The sequence below is a fragment of the Dermochelys coriacea genome, chromosome 2 (assembly GCF_009764565.3).
Source record: "Dermochelys coriacea isolate rDerCor1 chromosome 2, rDerCor1.pri.v4, whole genome shotgun sequence".
Classification (NCBI taxonomy): Eukaryota; Metazoa; Chordata; order Testudines; family Dermochelyidae; genus Dermochelys; species Dermochelys coriacea.
The window spans coordinates 118,985,377-119,002,317 of NC_050069.1; the positions used below are offsets into that span (position 1 = coordinate 118,985,377).

The window sequence follows — 16,941 nt, forward strand, 5'->3', positions numbered from 1 at the left end:
AGAGAACCAATGAAAGAATAAAATGGAGCAGCCAGAGCCTTTAGTGACACACTCAAGAGTCTAAAAAGGATCCTTAAAAATACATGCACTCATTTTGAGAAAAGAATAGCACCTTTGAAGATAACAGAAGACTACACCAATCCCCAAAGTTGTTTCCAACCCACACAGTTCCTTCAGGGAAGTCTTTGAGCACAGAATCTAGCCATCAGTTTAATTTCTGCCTCCTCCTCCTTCTGGCTTCAAGGAGAGCTGATGGAAAGTTCACAGGTTCTTGTTTCTGTGAAAGCATCCTTCCTCCTCTCTAGAGCTGTGAATCAATGGGGAATGTGCTCTCACACTCACACAGCCCAGATATAATCAGAACTTGTTTGTTGCTATGGTAGCTTTATTTAGCTTTTTAAGGCTATTTTGGAAAGACAAATGCTGTAATTGCTAAATCTGTTCGAATTCAGGCATCACAGTGTGGCTGTGCTCCAAACCTTCTTGGGACATGAAGGGGTTAACACGCTATACTGGGACCAGAGAAGACAAAAATCCCTGTCCTGCAGAAACTGCCAAGCCTGGAAGGGCCCAGCTGAGGCTGATTATGAACAGGAAATAAAAGGAGAAGCTGGGTTAAGCCAAGTGGCTTTTCAGGATGAAGGGACTGAGCCACTTTTTAATCTGGAAGCAGCTGAAGCTATGGGCTGCTAAACTCTGGAGCAGGATTAGTGAGGGAAGCCACTTAGTTCTTAGGGAACAAATAACTGAGCAAAGGGTTCAAGTACACCCCCAGGAATAAAATGGGTTTCCAGTTTTATTTGGGGAGTAAGGATTTGGGTTTATTTTTAGTCATTTACCTAATTCTCTCTGACAGCAAGAGACAAGCAGTGTTTGTGCTAGGAAACCAAAGACCATTCAGCTAATCTTGATGTGATGTACTGGCTTTATGTGTGTGTATTTGTATGAGATCCTCTAGTAGCTGGTCCATCAAGAGGCTAAAGGTATATATACACAGCAATTAAATACCCCCAGCTGGCCTGAATTGGGGCTCGGGCTGTGGGGCTGTAAAATTGTGGTGTAGACATTTGGGCTCGGGCTGGAACTCAAACTCTGGAGACTGAAAGGGGGAAGGTCCCTGAGCCCAGGCTCCAGCCGAAGCCTGAACATCTACACTCCAACTGTATAGCTCCACAGACTGAGCCCTGTGACCCTGTCAGGTCAGCTGACATGGACCAGCTGCGCCTGGTGTTTTATTGCAGTGTAAACATATTCTAAGAGACCTGCTACAGTTAACACCAAAGGGAGATCTACTTCAGCTCAGGCAATAGAAGTCTGATTTCTGGAGATGCGGTTTTGTTGCTCGGTTGTGTAGTTGATTGCATAACTGATTGTCCACAGCACACAGGTAGTACCACACCTTAAGTAAGAGATCACCAATTTATTTATTTCTCTGGTAATAGAATTTTTTGGAGGTACGCTCCTGGATTGAAGAACTTGGTAGACAGGGCAATGTCTAGGTTGTAAGGGATGCCTGTTTTAGTTGGAAGTGTTTCAACTAGTGTAGGCCCTTGGGATTGTTTTTCATCTGGTATGGTTGGTTGGTTGAAGGCAAGGGCATCCAATAGGAGTTTAGCAGCAAGGTTTGTCATGGACGCAAGCTGGAGATAGGGAACATTTCCATGTGCTACTAATGCTTATAGATACGATTTTGATGGTTTCTTCTCCATGTCGGTTTGTTCTGACTTTTTTGTAACCGTGTAGGAGTCTTGTAGAGAGGGCTTAAATTTAGGGAAAAAATAAACTATAAATTACAACTCTTTCTGTGAGAGACAAGGTGGGTGAGGTAATATCGTTTATTGGACCAACTTCTGGTGGAAGGTACAAGCTTTTGAGCTTTTTTTTGTATTCATTTTTGTGATACCTTCTGGGCAGGTTACAAAGAGTTAAAGTGAGTCTCCATGGTGGCTTTTCTGAAACATAGTCATTGTGTGCACATCCACACGCACCATGCTGTCTAACTGTTTGTATGTGGGCTGATATCCCATACTTCCTCAGAGGTCTACCCTTTATAGCTTTACTGTCGCTGAGCACAGTTGTGACTCATTGAGTTAACTAACATGATGCTGAGTACTGTTTAGCAGGCAACTAGGATAAACTGTGTTCAACATAGCATCAGCTAATTATGTTTAAACCCTGATCAGAGCAAGGTTTAATCACAATTAGCTGTCAGTATGTTGAATGTTGTGTCCGAGTTTACACTTTGCCCTCTAATTTGTGTTGAGCACTGTCAGTTTAACATGGTTATTCACAACTATATTCAGTCATGGTAAAACTTCATAGCATAGATCAGGTCTCTGAAGACTTAAACTCAGTTTCACCAACTGTGTTCAACAGGTCTACTGCATGGATAGGAAATGGAGGACCATCTCAGAACACAATGGTTATTTATTGGGGGCACTGTTTGTTCAGAGATGTATTCTTTTGATGAAATCTGGGGGCAACAGTTGGGGAATGGTCCTTTCTGAGAGTATTGAAGATGGCTTATATCTCTTATCCTGATATTTCTCTGCATTGTTAAAGCCATGGAGGAGAGGATATTCAATATTCAAGATATTCAAGCAAGAAATTGTAACTTTTTTGATGAGTTGCTTGCTCTACCTTTTGGGTGGACCTCAAAGGCAAAATACCTAAACAGAAAAAAGAACATAAAGGACTCTTTTTTTCATATGACTTTATTGAGAAGCAGATGGACATAATAGCATATAAGCAGGATGGTTCACATGTCATTAAAAAGGACATAAAAACCAAAAAAGCTAATCCAAAAAATTAAAGAGTGGAGTGCTGTTACTCCAGAGAACAGATATGACACAAGGATTGCTCAAATAGCAGGTGTAATACTTCTGTTCACATTCTTTGGTCTCTTTTTCATGTGTTTATTAAAAAGAGTCTACACAGAAAGTGCTGGGGATGTTCTATCCCCATTGATGACTACAAGGCTCAGTGAGGTTATGCTGTAACTTCTATAAAAGTATGTGGATGAATGCTGCAATCAGGATGTCTGAAGAGGCTTCCACATCATGTAGGCCTTTCCCTTACTATCCTTATGTCTTCCTGAACATAAATCATTTGGTTTTCTTCACCATTAATACATGAGCTGGTATCTGCAGCTTTTTGTAACATTCATATTGTATTGATTGCAAATGTTAAGTGCGTAATATTGAATGCATGTTGAGAGTTTAACTGTGGGGTGGGTGCCTTTCTGACCTTGATATTGTAATAGCCAATGTAAGATATTGGAAGCTTAATTTAAAAAAAATGGCGCTGTGCTAGGTAAGTACTGAATTTGGAAGGGATAATGTAAGGCACTCCCTCCTCCCCACCAGAGACTGAGTGCAAAATAGTGGTTCCCAAGGCGTCAATTTATAAGAGTAAGACCTGGGCAGTGCTCGTGCCGCAGCAACTGCAACTCCTCTCCTCTGGTATAATGTTGGCCTGCCTCTCATTTAGTTAAACTAAGGCTGTTCCAAATCCCATATCATGTGAGACTGAGCAAAATTGAAATCTGGGACAATCTAAGTCTATCATTTGGATCCTGCGGATGTAAAATGAGATAGACATTCATTGCACCAAGTTCAGGTAGGAAAGGGTTCTGTGGTTGGGATTCCCTGCCGAGTGTCAGTCACAAAAGCCATAGCTCTAGCAGGCATGCCCTTGACCCCTCCTGCCTCCAATAGCCCAGGAAAAAGGGCAGAGTTCAAGCACCAAGCTCTGATCTCCTCCTGCTAGATAGCTCACTGAGCAATGCCTGTCTCATTCAGTTCTGTAGTTAGTGGACTGGAAGGCTTTTGAGAGTTTAAAACTCTTGCTATTTTAAAGCAGCCATATATTATAGAAACAAAAACAAATGGAATACAGTGAATGTCATAGGATAAATTACCTCTTGGGGTTTTAGTGACTTCCTAAAAGCAATGGATTATAAACAAGAATAGTACCCAAACCTCTGAGTGGGATTATTTCCTTCAATATCACTGTAGAATATAACTAGCTTTCTTAGCTGCAAAGCTTGCACTATTTTGGTGACCTACCATTTTAAATGAACTCTTTCTGATCGCTTCTTTGCTTTATATGGGGAAAAATTATGTATTTTTTATGGTAAAATCAGCACAAGCAACAGTGAGATGATCTCCATTATACAGCTTCACTGAAACTTTGTACTCTCCCTGTGTGAAACAAAAGCAAAACATTAGATTACCACACAAATAGTACAGAACTGCCTCTCTTCATAGGAGAGAGTCCCCTTTTTCTTTAAAGTAGTTATGCCCCTCCTGAAAGCTCTTCCAGTCCAAATATGTTTCAATGGTGATAAAAGGTGTGGCCCATTTTTCTCGCCAAATGTCCCTTTTCGTAGATGTCAAATGTTGATAGCGCAGCAAATTCAGAATTAAAACATGGTGGTAAATGCTTCCACAGGTAAACAAAACGCTTTGATATTTAAAAATTCCTTTCAGGTCCATGTAGCTTTTCTTGCTCTTTCTGAAACAATTGCACCTTGGCTTTTGTTATTAAGGCTTTCTCTTTACTTTGCAGCTGCTGTTTGTAATCAGAGTGGGAGAAATGTTCTTTTGACTGGGATTCATCCCACTCTAATCTTATTGTTCAAGTATTGCACTATTATAACTTCAGATGAATTTTCACAGATGTTAACTTATTAATTGGGTATTTTTTAAAAAAGTATCATCTGTAGAAACACATGACACAGACACAGACCTTGCTGTATTTTAGTTTCAACAAAACAAGTGGTAACAATAACGCTTCCTTCTGGGGACAATTTCACAACAGCAGTCTGCCTAATGTAGAAGAGAAACTATGCACGGTCCAAATGTGTAGACCTGGGCTTAGGAGACATCCTAATTTCATAGGTCAAAATATCTCTCTCCTCCTACCAACCAGAGAAGTATTGGGAAAGTCAGGTGGCTAAGCTCACTTAAGAGATTGAGAGGAGGACTTAACACAAAAATTTGTTTTAATTCTGGATTTTTGAGTCACATTTGGTCTTCTCTGCAGAATGAAGCAGTAGTAGGTCCTTGACTACTTAACGGGATTGTACATTTTAGTTTTGGTGGCCATGATTCTCCCCACCTGCAAGTTCTTAACCAATGGCTACTTTGATCTAGACCCCTCTGCCCCCTTCCACTGGCCTCATCAACTCTTTGGCAAATGCTCGGTGTCTTTGCCTAGCAGAGCACAGTGCTTAGTTGTTTCTGGGCAGGTAAACAGAGGCTAGGAGGCTTTCAGCATTTCTGGCACTGTGTGACTGTCTGTTGAAATTCAAGCAGGAGTTTTGTTCAGTATGGAGTATGCTACTTCCAAAGACATAATAGATGAGCAGGGAAGGGGAGGGGGTAAAATAGGCCAATGAGAGTAGAAGGGAGGGACTGATGGGAAGGAAAAGAGAGGAGAGAGAGGTTGTCTTCTACTCCAAACTCCTTTCACCTCCTCTCCATTTCTTCCTTTCTCCATTTCTTCCCCTTCCCCACTACCCTCGACTCTCATCTTAAGTCTTCAGCGAGTTTAAGATCCTTGCAGCAACTACTGGTACAGAAAGAATTGCTCCAGTGGTGCTAATGGGCCCTTGCAGAGGTGACCTTCCTCTTAGGAATCACCAGGAGGCGCTGCTTGCCTTGCTACCAATGCAAGAGTCAGGGCAGGGCAGTGTACTAGAGGGACAAACCACAATCAGGGGGGAAACTCACAGTGCTGAATGTCCCCAGCCTCCAGTACTAGAAGAGTGAATATGTTGCTGTACTAGGGACATTCTGGTAGGACCATGTGGTGGTTCTTAAGGATATAAGACTTAGTCAGACCAGTGGTCCGTCTGTCACTGTATCCTGTTTCCAACAGTGGCCTGTACCAGAACTTCAGGTGAAGTGTACAGAACTGGGCAATTGAGTCTTTCCCTCCTGGCTTCTGGCAGTCAGACGTTTAGGGTTGTTCCAAACATGGGGTTGCATGCCCGATCATCTTGGCTAATAGTCATTGACGGACCTATCCTCCATGAATTGACCTAATTCTTTTTTGAACCCAGTTACATTTTTGGCCATCACAACATCTCATGGCAATGACCTCAATAGGTTAATTGTGCATTGTATGAAAAAGTACTTCCTCTTGTTTGTATTAAAGTTGCTGACTATTAATTTCATCTGATGATCCCACATTTGTGTATTGTGGGAAAAGGTAAATAACACTTCCCTATTCACTTTTTCCACCCCATTCACTATTTAAGAGATCTCTACCATATCCCCTTTAGTCGTTGCTTTTCTAAGATGAACAACCCTAATCTTTTTAGTCTTTCCATGTATGGAAGCCATTCCATATCCTTGATCATCTCTGTTGCCCTTCTCTGAACATTTTTCAGTTCCACTATATTCTTTTTGAGATTAGGTGACCAGAACTGGATACAGCATTCAAGGTATGGGGGCACCTGAATTTATAGAGTGGCATTGTGATATTTTCTGTCTTATTTTCTATCCCTTTCCTAATGGTTGCTAACATTCTGTTAGCCTTTTTGACTGCTGCTATTCACTGAGCTGAAGTTTTCAGAGAGCTATTCACAGTGACTCCAAGATGTCTTTCTAAACATTACTCTGATTATTAGCCATGGTGGCATTCTTTTAGTCCTCTTATTGTCTTTTCTGGTTGGAGGTAAACATTTAATCTGAGCCTCTATTACGGTGTTTTTAAATAGTACCCCATATACTTGCAGGCATTTAACCCTTGTGATAGCTCCTTTTAATTTCCATCTAACAAGCATCCTCATTTTGGTGTAGTTCACCTTTTCAAAGTTAAATGTTACCGTGGTAGGTTTTGGGGGGCTTTTATCCCCTTTATGAAAATGTTACATTTAAGTACATTATGGTCACTATTACTGATTGGTTCAGGCATAGTCACCTCTTGGCCCAGATTCTGGACTCAAGTTAGGACTAAATCAAGAATTGCCGCCCCCCTTGTGCATTCCAGGACTAGCTGCTCCAAGAAACAGTCACTCTTGGTGTCTAGAAATTTTATCTCTGTATCATGCCCTGAGGTGACATTTACCCAGTCGATATGGGGATAGTTGAAATCACCCATTATTATTGTGCTTTTTGCTCTTAGTCAGGTAACTCTTAGATTTCAGGACATAACCACAGGGAACTTACTTGGGGGATTTCATGGATTCCCAACGTGACAGGCCCTTCATAGTAGATATGTTCTGAAAAACAAATGGATGATGATTGTGCAATGCACAAAGAAAACAAGCAGCTTATAGTATGCCCTATTTTATAGCAATACTTTGAAACCCTCAGTGACAAGTGCTCTAGGACTTAAAAATCTTTATGGACAACAGCTCTCTGAGAGGAGTGTACAGGTATGGACCATCTTCCTAGTGTAGGAGAGACTATGCTGATGAATGTCGTAAGCCTCTGAGGTAAGCCCTGTGTGAACAGCAGTTTCTGAGAGCCTAAGGTGAAGCAGTCACTGAGTGCTTACGCAGTTAATAAGCACATTCCATCTGGAGATACCTGACTTCTGAGTGTTTACTGAACAGTATACTAGTGTAGTGGAAGTACACATTTTACAGGTGAATAAACAGATACACAGAGGTTCAGTGACTTGCTAAAGGTATCAGGTTGGTGTCAGTGCCAGGTATAGAAACCTGTCTTCCAGTCTTCAGCCCTCTAACCACTAGGCACACTCACTCCCTTTTCACCGCTTATTATAGAGCTTCATGAAAGGAGGATGATTTCAGCACTAGTGGACGCTATGTGTGAGCCATTCTAAGCTTCCTTCCTACTTCTGATTGGGCCAGATTTTGCAGGCATTGCATGAAATAAAGTTCTCCTATTTTAAATACAGGGTCTGCTCACTTTATTGTCCTCTGCAGCTGCATGTCTGAGCCCTATCCCGTAGATGAGCTGTGAAATTTACTGCCACTTCTGCTTTAACAGGGAGGGGGAAGTAATATTTTATCCTTTTGCGTGAATTTTTCTGTCTTCTCTCTGCCTGGACCCTTTCTCCTTTAGCTGATTTCTACAGCTCCCTGACTGCTGTCTGAGCTTGGTCTCTTTTACTACTACCTTCTACTTCACATTTTTAAAGTATGGCATAAGCAATAATTGATCCTCATGCACACCTGCAAGATTCCTATATATTATCTCCCACTTTACTAAAAGAGGAAATTAAGGCAGAGAGAGCAAGTGACTTGCCTAAGGGGCCCAAAATGTTGACATCAACACTGGGATTAGAATTCAGGATATTTTGGCTGCTGACCTTAAATCCAATTCACTAGACTACAGCTGGCTCATGGCCTGGACTCTCCAGCTGCTTCACCTGTGCCATGGGAAGCATTTTCCTTTTCAAAGAGCTGTTGCCATGGTTGCAGACTTCTGTGCATGAAGCAGGAGCCATAGAGTCTGAGGCTTCTCTGCTGCATCGAGTAATGATTCAAAATTTTAAAAATACAGCAAAACCCTGTTCTGTTTTGTTTTGCTAGACCCTAGAAAGGAGTTATAGGCTTGGATTCTGCAGACATTGAAGCACTTGCACAACTTTACTCAGCTGGGCAGTGATTATGCTGGGATTCTGTGAATAAAGTTTTGCAGGGGTTTAAGCAGTTGCAGAAGCAGAGGTGTAGATGGGAGCTGTCCTATTTGTAAAGTACTGGTGTGGACAGTGCAATGCAGAAAGCAATCCCTTTCTGTAGAATCTCCTGCAGTGGGCCGTGTTTGAGAAGGAAAATGCAGGAAGTAGGACGGGCAGCTCGGAACCAGGATCAAACTGCCCAACAAGTCCTGGATAGCAGCAGAGGACAAAAGTGAAGGAAGTATGGGCTCTGAATCCTTCCCTACCAGTTGGAGATAGAGACTCTTCACAGATCACATGAGTCAATGGAGTCAGCCCTGGAGTATTTCAGAACTGGCAAGGGATTAAAAGTGAAATGGTGGTGTCCTAGCTTTGCAAAACCTATGTTTGAAACTGAAGTAGATGAAATCAGACAACACACATGCTTCTGAATGTGTGGGGATGCTAGTGTCTCCCTGGTGAAGGTAGATGCTAATTTTTCTATTACACCGTAAGGCAAACTTTGACCATTCCGCCAGGGCTAGATTAAGGCAATCCTGGGCTGTAGATATCCTTCCCTCATTAGGAGACACTGAGGTCCTGCCCATCCGTTGTGGCCACACCCTTGCTGGAGGTGATAGTAGCAGGAGCTATTCTTAGGACTACTGTGTGCTGAGCAGAAACCACCACTACCAGTACTATTCTTTGGGGTGTCTGGGGGAGCTGATCTGGAATTTAGTAGGGGGCTAGGAGCTGTGCACCCCCAAGTTCTATTTCTTTGCGACCTGGGTGAATATCAGGCCCATTACACAGATTGGGAAATGGACTCTTCTCCCCTGCACCAGTAGGTGGGCCTCTACTGCGGGAGAAGAGAGCAGCTTTAATCTTCAGCTACTGGAAGCTCCCAGGAGATGTTCTGAATCAATAGGTCTACTGGGTTTTATGACCAAACCTCTAGTTGACCAGGACCTCCCACTTTCATAGCTGTGTTGTTTAAACCAGGTCCCTGAAACCACTATGATTGCCTCTCCGTGGACTTTACAGAGCTGAGGCTACAGCAGAAAACAGTGTCTCCCAAGGCTGAATCCAACTGAATGCATATCTTGCTTTTGGGATTCCAGTTTACCATAGTATTCTTGATACAGTGCATCTTCCTAAACCCTTGCATTTACCTATCAATGGGGGGCAAATGAGATAAATGAGTTGCAGTAATTATAACTAAGACAAACACTTAGCTTTGTGCATTGAATGCAAAGTATTGCCTCTTTGGAACTTTCCTGCCTGAGTTCACATAGGTTATATAGTGTGAAAGACTGATATTATTTACGGGATCAATTTATAAATTATGGCAAACTTTCCTGTCAAAAAATTCCTCCATCTTCATATGTGCATGATACTAATAAGTCACAGCATCTGTTAGTGCAAAACAGCCAGTGTTCTTGGGACATTATCTTCCATGCTCAATCCTTCTCTTAAGGGCTAACATGACTGAAGAGGTTTTCTGCAGAACATCATAAAACGGTCTCTAGGTATTGCTGACTTCAGGCTTTCTTTTCTATTTTGTGGGTTCTTTTCACTCTTACTTCCTAACAAGAGTAATGTATTTCTTCTCCCTGCCATCAACAGGTCTCTAGAAATTTACAATAGGAAGTGGAGCGAGTAAGAATTTCCTGTGAATTACTTCAAGTTACTTGTTCTTGTGAAGCTGCCTCTCATTTCTGACAAAACACCTATAATGAAATTCTGACTCGTCTTTCTCAACTCTTTCTTAGGTTAAAAATCTTTGAACATTCTCACACTTGTTATACTATATAAAGACCCCAGTACATCTGCACCCAATCTCTTCCTTTTCTGGGCTTTAAACCTTTATAGAATTTTTATTTTTTTCTGTGTGAGTAATAATACAGTAATACTTAGCTCATCTAGGGCTGGATCCTACACCCATTCAACTCAATGGCACAACTGCCATGAATTCTGTTGGTTCAGAACTGATCTGAACAGTGCTCATCTATAAATATTGGAGCTGGGTGAGTATCATTAACTCACTTTACGGGTGGGTGAAACTGAGGTGGAGAATATGAGTTTCTTGCTCAAGGTCATGTGGCAGATCAGACCAGAACCTAGCTCTGTGGTTTAGCTTCTTGCTGAGAATAGTGTCCATTTTCCTCACAATTGCACTCAAAAGAAATACCTAACTTCACATCTCATACTCTGAAAGTGTAACACATTATACACACAAGCCATTACATGTGTATGTTCATTTTCAACTAAGGTCTGAGTGAAGGTTTTTTTTGGTTGAGTATGATTGCAAGAAATTGGGTGTATGCTTTGAGCGTCCTGCGTTGGATCTGAAAAAGTGAGTTTGTGCAGCCGCAAAGTCTGTTTGGACATTAATTGGGTAAGGTCTCTGAGTTGTGCTGGATGTGGATCCTAATGTTACCATAATGAGTGGTTTTTCTGGTTTTTGTGACTGTGTTAATGGGAAGTACACTTGAGCAACCCTAACTCTTATGTAACTGTTTTCTTGTGTGGGATATGAACAACGATCAGAATAAGCTTCCTCTCTCTAGGGAGGAATTATCTCTAAACTTAATACCACAAAGACTTTAGCAACGATTTTTTTCACTACTAAAGTTTGCTTCTTTGCCTTCTGCGGAACAGAAGAGAGTGTAATGGGTTTAGATCTCAAAGAAACAGACATAAGTTGTTTGGAATCATGTTTGAAAGACCTCTTCAGCTTTGCTAGTCCAGTTATGACCATTATACAATTTATTTAAATAAAAGTAAAAAGATTGGTAACAATTACTATAATTGAAATGAAGATGTTGGTAAAACATCCATCTATGTCTGTTCTGACAAGACAGTTCCAATCATGAGTCACTGATATAGAAGTAAAAGATAAGAGGAAGGAAAATGTTCTCTATTTGCCACCTTTGACTTCTCCTCAATTCCTTTCCACTACACCCTCCTCTCTCTAAGCACCAGATATTCCTGGTTCTCTCAAAAAAAGAGCCACAAGATCTATAAACAGAACAAACTATGAAGCCTGTGGCTTTTTTAGGAGGGCAGTAGGAGAAAGCTTTACAGTCTTTGTTCTCACTAAAGTGGCAAACCAAAACCAGCTTGCAACTATATTTAAACCGAGGTCAAATAAAATTTGCTTTACAAATGTTACTCAATGTGCAATGAAGATGGGGCTCTAATTGACAAAATTCAGCTCTAAAAAGAGAACACTCTGCCATCTTCACACTTCTTTTACCTCATATTTGACAGCTCAAATTATGGCCCCCTCTACACAAGGCAATTGTCAAGTTTAATAAAAATGCAAACAACTGGGCTATGTCTACACTAGAGACCTTGCAGTGGCACAGCTGTACCACTGTGCCGCTGTAAGGTCTCCTGTGTAGCTGCTCTATGCCAGTGGGAGAGAGCTCTCCTGTTGATATAATTAAACCATCCTCAACGAGCAGCGGTAGATATGTTGGCAAGAGAGCGTCTCCCACTGACATGGCGCTGTCCACACTGGTGCTTTTGTTGGTGTAATTTATGTCGCTCAGAGGGTTGTTTTCTCACACCCCTGAGTGACAAGTTATATTGACAAAAGTGCTAGTGTAGACACAGCCTTCAAATGTGGCTGTGCTGAGCTGCTCTATGTGAGGCTGGAGATCAAACTGCATTACAATATAATGTAAAAACATACACTGACTATCCATTTTGGAGCCCCATTATCTAGCAAACTTAACCGCTTCCCTCTGTTGATTGCATGGGAACAACATAGCTTCTATTAACAACTGGGTGATAAGGTTCTGTTATTAATTGAGGGCAGCTTCTAAATGAAGATACATGGCATTATTTAAACAATCAAGTGTTGTTTTATATCATGATGTATTTCAATTAGTGAAAACAATCTCCCTGCCAGGCTAAGATTAAGGACCTGCTGCGAACCCCAGAAGGGTTTGGCTATGTGGCTTAATGTGTAAACAGCAGCTTGTGCTGGGCTCAGGATCGACTCTAGTTCTCCTTAATGTGTTTTCTACAGGGTGTTATTGAGCACTTCATCAGAATAAGACAGTCTTCCAGTAGGTCTGTGGGTATCTTATTTTTTCTTTAATTCAATACACTATTGAGAAAGCCTCTGAATTTAATTTTTCTGTCTATCTGGCTTGCAGAATTTACATAATTGGTTGCTTATGCAGTATTTCTCTGCTATTCTTTTTGATATCTCTGTACTGTGTGAAATGTCTTAGCAATTCCCCTGAGGCCCTCTTGTCAACAGTGCAGAGCATGGTCACCAAACCCACAGCCCTACAGGAAAATGAATTATCGTAGTGCCAATGGAGATGCAGGTGACTGGGGAAAAATAGCTTTCAAAACTAACTTACTAAACTGCCATTCTCTTAACTCCCTGGGAAATTGCCCTCCACCCACCTTTCTTTTCATGCCCAAAGAGATGAGCATGGCATCAGGAAGAGTAAGAATTTATTATTATTAGAGATCCTTAAATAAAACCAAACACCTTAGATGGTACCAAAATATATCGTGGTCCAAATGCTGCAGTCTTTAATCCTTACTCAGATGCAACTTCTATGAAAGGATTATGAATCAGTGAACAGGAAACACAACTTTTTAGATAGGAGACATTTCTCCAGTAATCTTGTTCATTAACTCAGCCCTTGCTTTTCCAAAAATAGGAGACAATCCTGCAATAGTCCTCAGACATGCAAACAGTCTTGCTGAAATAAGACTGCTACTGAACATCAGGGAAAAAGAACAGGAGTACTTGTGGCGCCTTAGAGACTAACAAATTTATTTGAGCATAAGCTTTCATGAGCTACAGCTCACTTCATCGGATGCAACTGTAGCTCACGAAAGCTTATGCTCAAATAAATGTGTTAGTCTCTCAGGTGCCACAAGCCCTCCTTTTCTTTTTGCGAATACAGACTAACACGGCTGCTACTCTGAAACCTGAACATAAGGGGTGTAGGCCCATGCTACTTATTTACATTATATATTGAGTTATAGATTATCCTTCTAAACTTCCCTTGAACTCTGATGTCTATAACACTCAGACCTCCGTTAAAACACAAGCTAGTGAGCCTGTTATGCAAAAAGAAGACATTAAAAGTAAAATGACGCTCTCCTACTGTGTTGCTGTCATCCACTAACATTCTGTTGAAGTACACAGAATGTTAGGAAGTCGTGGTACATTCAGCCGCACAGCCGGTGTGTCCTACTTGCAGTGTTCAGCACCCAGCAAGTGTTTAGTATGCTCAGTAAAATTACCTCCTTTTTTCTTTCCACAGAAAATAAACCTGCGGCCACTAGGCTCACAAAGTTTCTGTGAGTAGGCTAGGATACTCTTCCCATTTATGATGAGATTGATGTTCAGAGACAGTTCCTGGATGTTGTGTCCTATGCAGAAAACAGAAGAAGAGTTCAGGGAGAGAACTGTTTGTAAATTGAACTATTATTATTTACTTTATAATTAATGTATTAATTAAATAATTAGTTTATTATTTATTTTAAAAAGATCCTATTCTTTTCTTATTTAGGCCCCAACTCCACTGAGAGTTCCTGAATCCATAGAACACTATGCAAGACAGAAACTGCCCTGTAATATCTCTGGTGGTAGATAACAAGACATGTTCTGAATGAAGAGTAAATTCCTTTTGAGGCTACTGGATTCAAACCTTGCAGTCAGGGGTTGTGAACCAAGCATGTGCAATGATTGTAATATAACCCTCAAACTTGTCTCGCTTGTGATCCCCGAAAACAGACCTGCCCCCAGAAGTCTTAGTGCTGTACACCAGTGAGCGCAGGGCCGGTGTGGCCACAGCAGCTCAAGTGTTATTTCAGTGTGGTCGCTCTCACTCTCTATCTAGGCTAACTCCGGAGGAGTAATTTGAGTTAACTTTGCAGCGAAGACAATACCCAAAGGACAACCCCCTGCCTGAACAAGTTTACGAGTGAACAGGCTGACAAAGGGAGGGCGGGAGGGGAAACAAAGGCACGGGGATGGGGGGTGGGGGCAGAGTGAAGTGACTTGCTCAAGGTCACACAGCAGGTCAGAGACACAGCTGAGAAGAGAATCTATGCCTCCTGAGGCCAATCTGTGTCTGAGCCCCTGGACCCTCGCATGAGAGCGATGAACCCTCTCATGTTTTATCAAAAGCACTTGATTATTATTCATCAGACCCTCTTTAACACCGACACATGTACAATGAAGTATCTTATTTGTAACACTCAAAAACAGCACTTTACTTACTTAAGATCATTGCAGCTCTGATGGTAAAAGTATTCGTTAAGATTTTGGAACAACCATCGATGCTAAGAGCAAAATCTTGCACGGGATCTGTCAAAAGGTAACAGGCAATTGATTTTTACTTTTATTTCCAGTGCATGGGACCTCTACTTCATTAAAAAAATGACAAAAGAATAGAATCCTTATGAAAATCAAGTCATACATATTTTCTTTGAAATTCTCCCAAACATAATCCCCAAACTCCGACATCATGTGGCAAAAGGATTAGACTGCTCTGTGCCTGTTTCACCGACATCACACTAATCCCAACTACGTTTGCTTTCAGCCGGAATCCTTTTCCTCCCCCTACCTTCCTCCTTTCTAGCCATTAGGACCTGGCCAGTCCTTAAATTATTTAATACTTTAAGGCGTTGTCAGCATATTCATTTCTGATGTTGGGTGTCGACAACAATTGCAGCTGAGCCAGTGCTGAACCTGGATTAACTGCAAGTGTAGACCACCGGTTCTCAAACTGTGAGTCAGGACCCCAAAGTGGGTTGTGACTCCTTTTTAATGAGATCACCATTAGACTGGCATTAGACTTGCTGGGGTTAAACCCCTACTGCCCGGGGTGTAAGCCCTAGGGCTTCAGCCTTGGTGGCAGGGCTCAGATTACAGGCCCTGTGCCTGGGGTTGAATTCCTTTGGCTTTGGACCCCCGCACCCAGGGCAGTGGGACTTGGGCAGGTTCAGGCTTCGGTCCCCCGTCCTGGGGTTGTGTAGTAATTTTTGTTGTCAGAAGGGGGTCACAGTGCAATGAAGTTTGAGAACCCCTGTCATAGACCAAAACAAACCTGTTCAGAACATTTTAGAAACCATGGTTGACTTCAGGGGAAGTTTGCCTGGTAAATGAAAATCAGGTCATTTAGGTGCCTAGCTAAGAACATAGGAGCCTAACTTTTAGGCTCCTATTTTTGAAAGTCTTAGCCCAGGTTTTGTAGGTGACATTTTATTGAACTGAAAATGGTGGGATATGGACAGTTTCACATCTTTGCAATTCTGACGGGGAGCAATTTAGGGGGGCAAAGTGGGGCGGGAGCACCCCCTGAGTTTCGTACAGGAGGTCTACAAGATTCCCAGGTGAAGCTCTTAGCTACAGCAAAGCATTGGTGTGAAATGTAAGTTCTGCAAAGGAGATGTGCCCCTGGGGCAGGGAGTCAGTATTTTGTTTACAAACAGAGGGAGGGTGATTAAGTTAAGGATCTGGAAGTCTACATGCATCCATCAAAGTAGTATTCACCCACGAAAGCTTATGCTCCAATACCTCTGTTAGTCTATAAGGTGCCACAGGACTCTTTGCTCCTGTAAAACAGGAATCCCTGGGGAAGTGGGTGGGTGAGAGGGAGGAGGTTGTTTTAGAGATAACACAGGGGACTCAGAAATAATACAGCCAAGCTCTCTAGGCCAAGGTTACATTCAGAAAAGGTGAAGATTTGGGGACGTACATGAAGAGAAGGGGTCAAAACACAGCGAAGGGCTAGCAGTGGTATAGAGAAATTCCCACTCTCCTGTGATACTTTTGTGGCCCCGTCACCATAGTATCTGAGTGCCTCACAAGGTCTAACCTATTTCTCCTCAGCCCATTGGTGAGATAGAGCAGGGGCACTGAGACACACTCATTCTAAAGGCCAGATTTTCAAAGGTATTTAGGCACCTAGTGGGATTTTCATAAGTGCCTAGAAGGTTAGGTGCTTTGTAAACCGCACTAGATGCCTAGCTGCATCTTTGGGTGCCTAAAAGGTTTTGAAACTCTATCCTTAACACACTGGCCTGAGATCATGCAGGAAGTCCATGGGGGGAGTAGAACCCAGGTCTTTCAGGGCTAACTCCTTATCCAACAGACCAGCCTATCTCTCTGCTGCATGCTGCAAAAAAAAAAAAGAGGACTCTGATAGATGGGAGCAAAACCAAGGTGGCCAGTTCTCTGAGACTCCAGGAAATGGTCCCAGGAGGTTAGGATGGATGCCATGGTTGACAGCATGAAAACAGCACAGAGATCAGGAAGGATGGAGAATGAGAGTCAGAAGAGAGGAGATCACTTAACTCCCAAGAGGTGACAAT

The 16,941-nt window shown here is 42.0% G+C and overlaps 1 protein-coding gene across 1 annotated transcript in view; it reads right to left on the minus strand.

Moving 5' to 3' along the window:
- Positions 1-2,696: 2,696 nt before the first annotated feature.
- LY86 (lymphocyte antigen 86) overlaps positions 2,697-16,941 on the minus strand; it is a 40,818-nt gene continuing 26,573 nt past the window's right edge. Inside the window, exons 2-5 of the mRNA XM_038388824.2 lie at positions 14,846-14,932; positions 13,864-13,992; positions 7,179-7,231; positions 2,697-4,202 (exon numbers count right to left, since the gene is read on the minus strand). Coding sequence (XP_038244752.1) covers positions 4,119-4,202; positions 7,179-7,231; positions 13,864-13,992; positions 14,846-14,932 — 353 coding nt within the window. The 3' untranslated portion in view covers positions 2,697-4,118. The remainder of the gene's footprint in view (positions 4,203-7,178; positions 7,232-13,863; positions 13,993-14,845; positions 14,933-16,941) is intronic.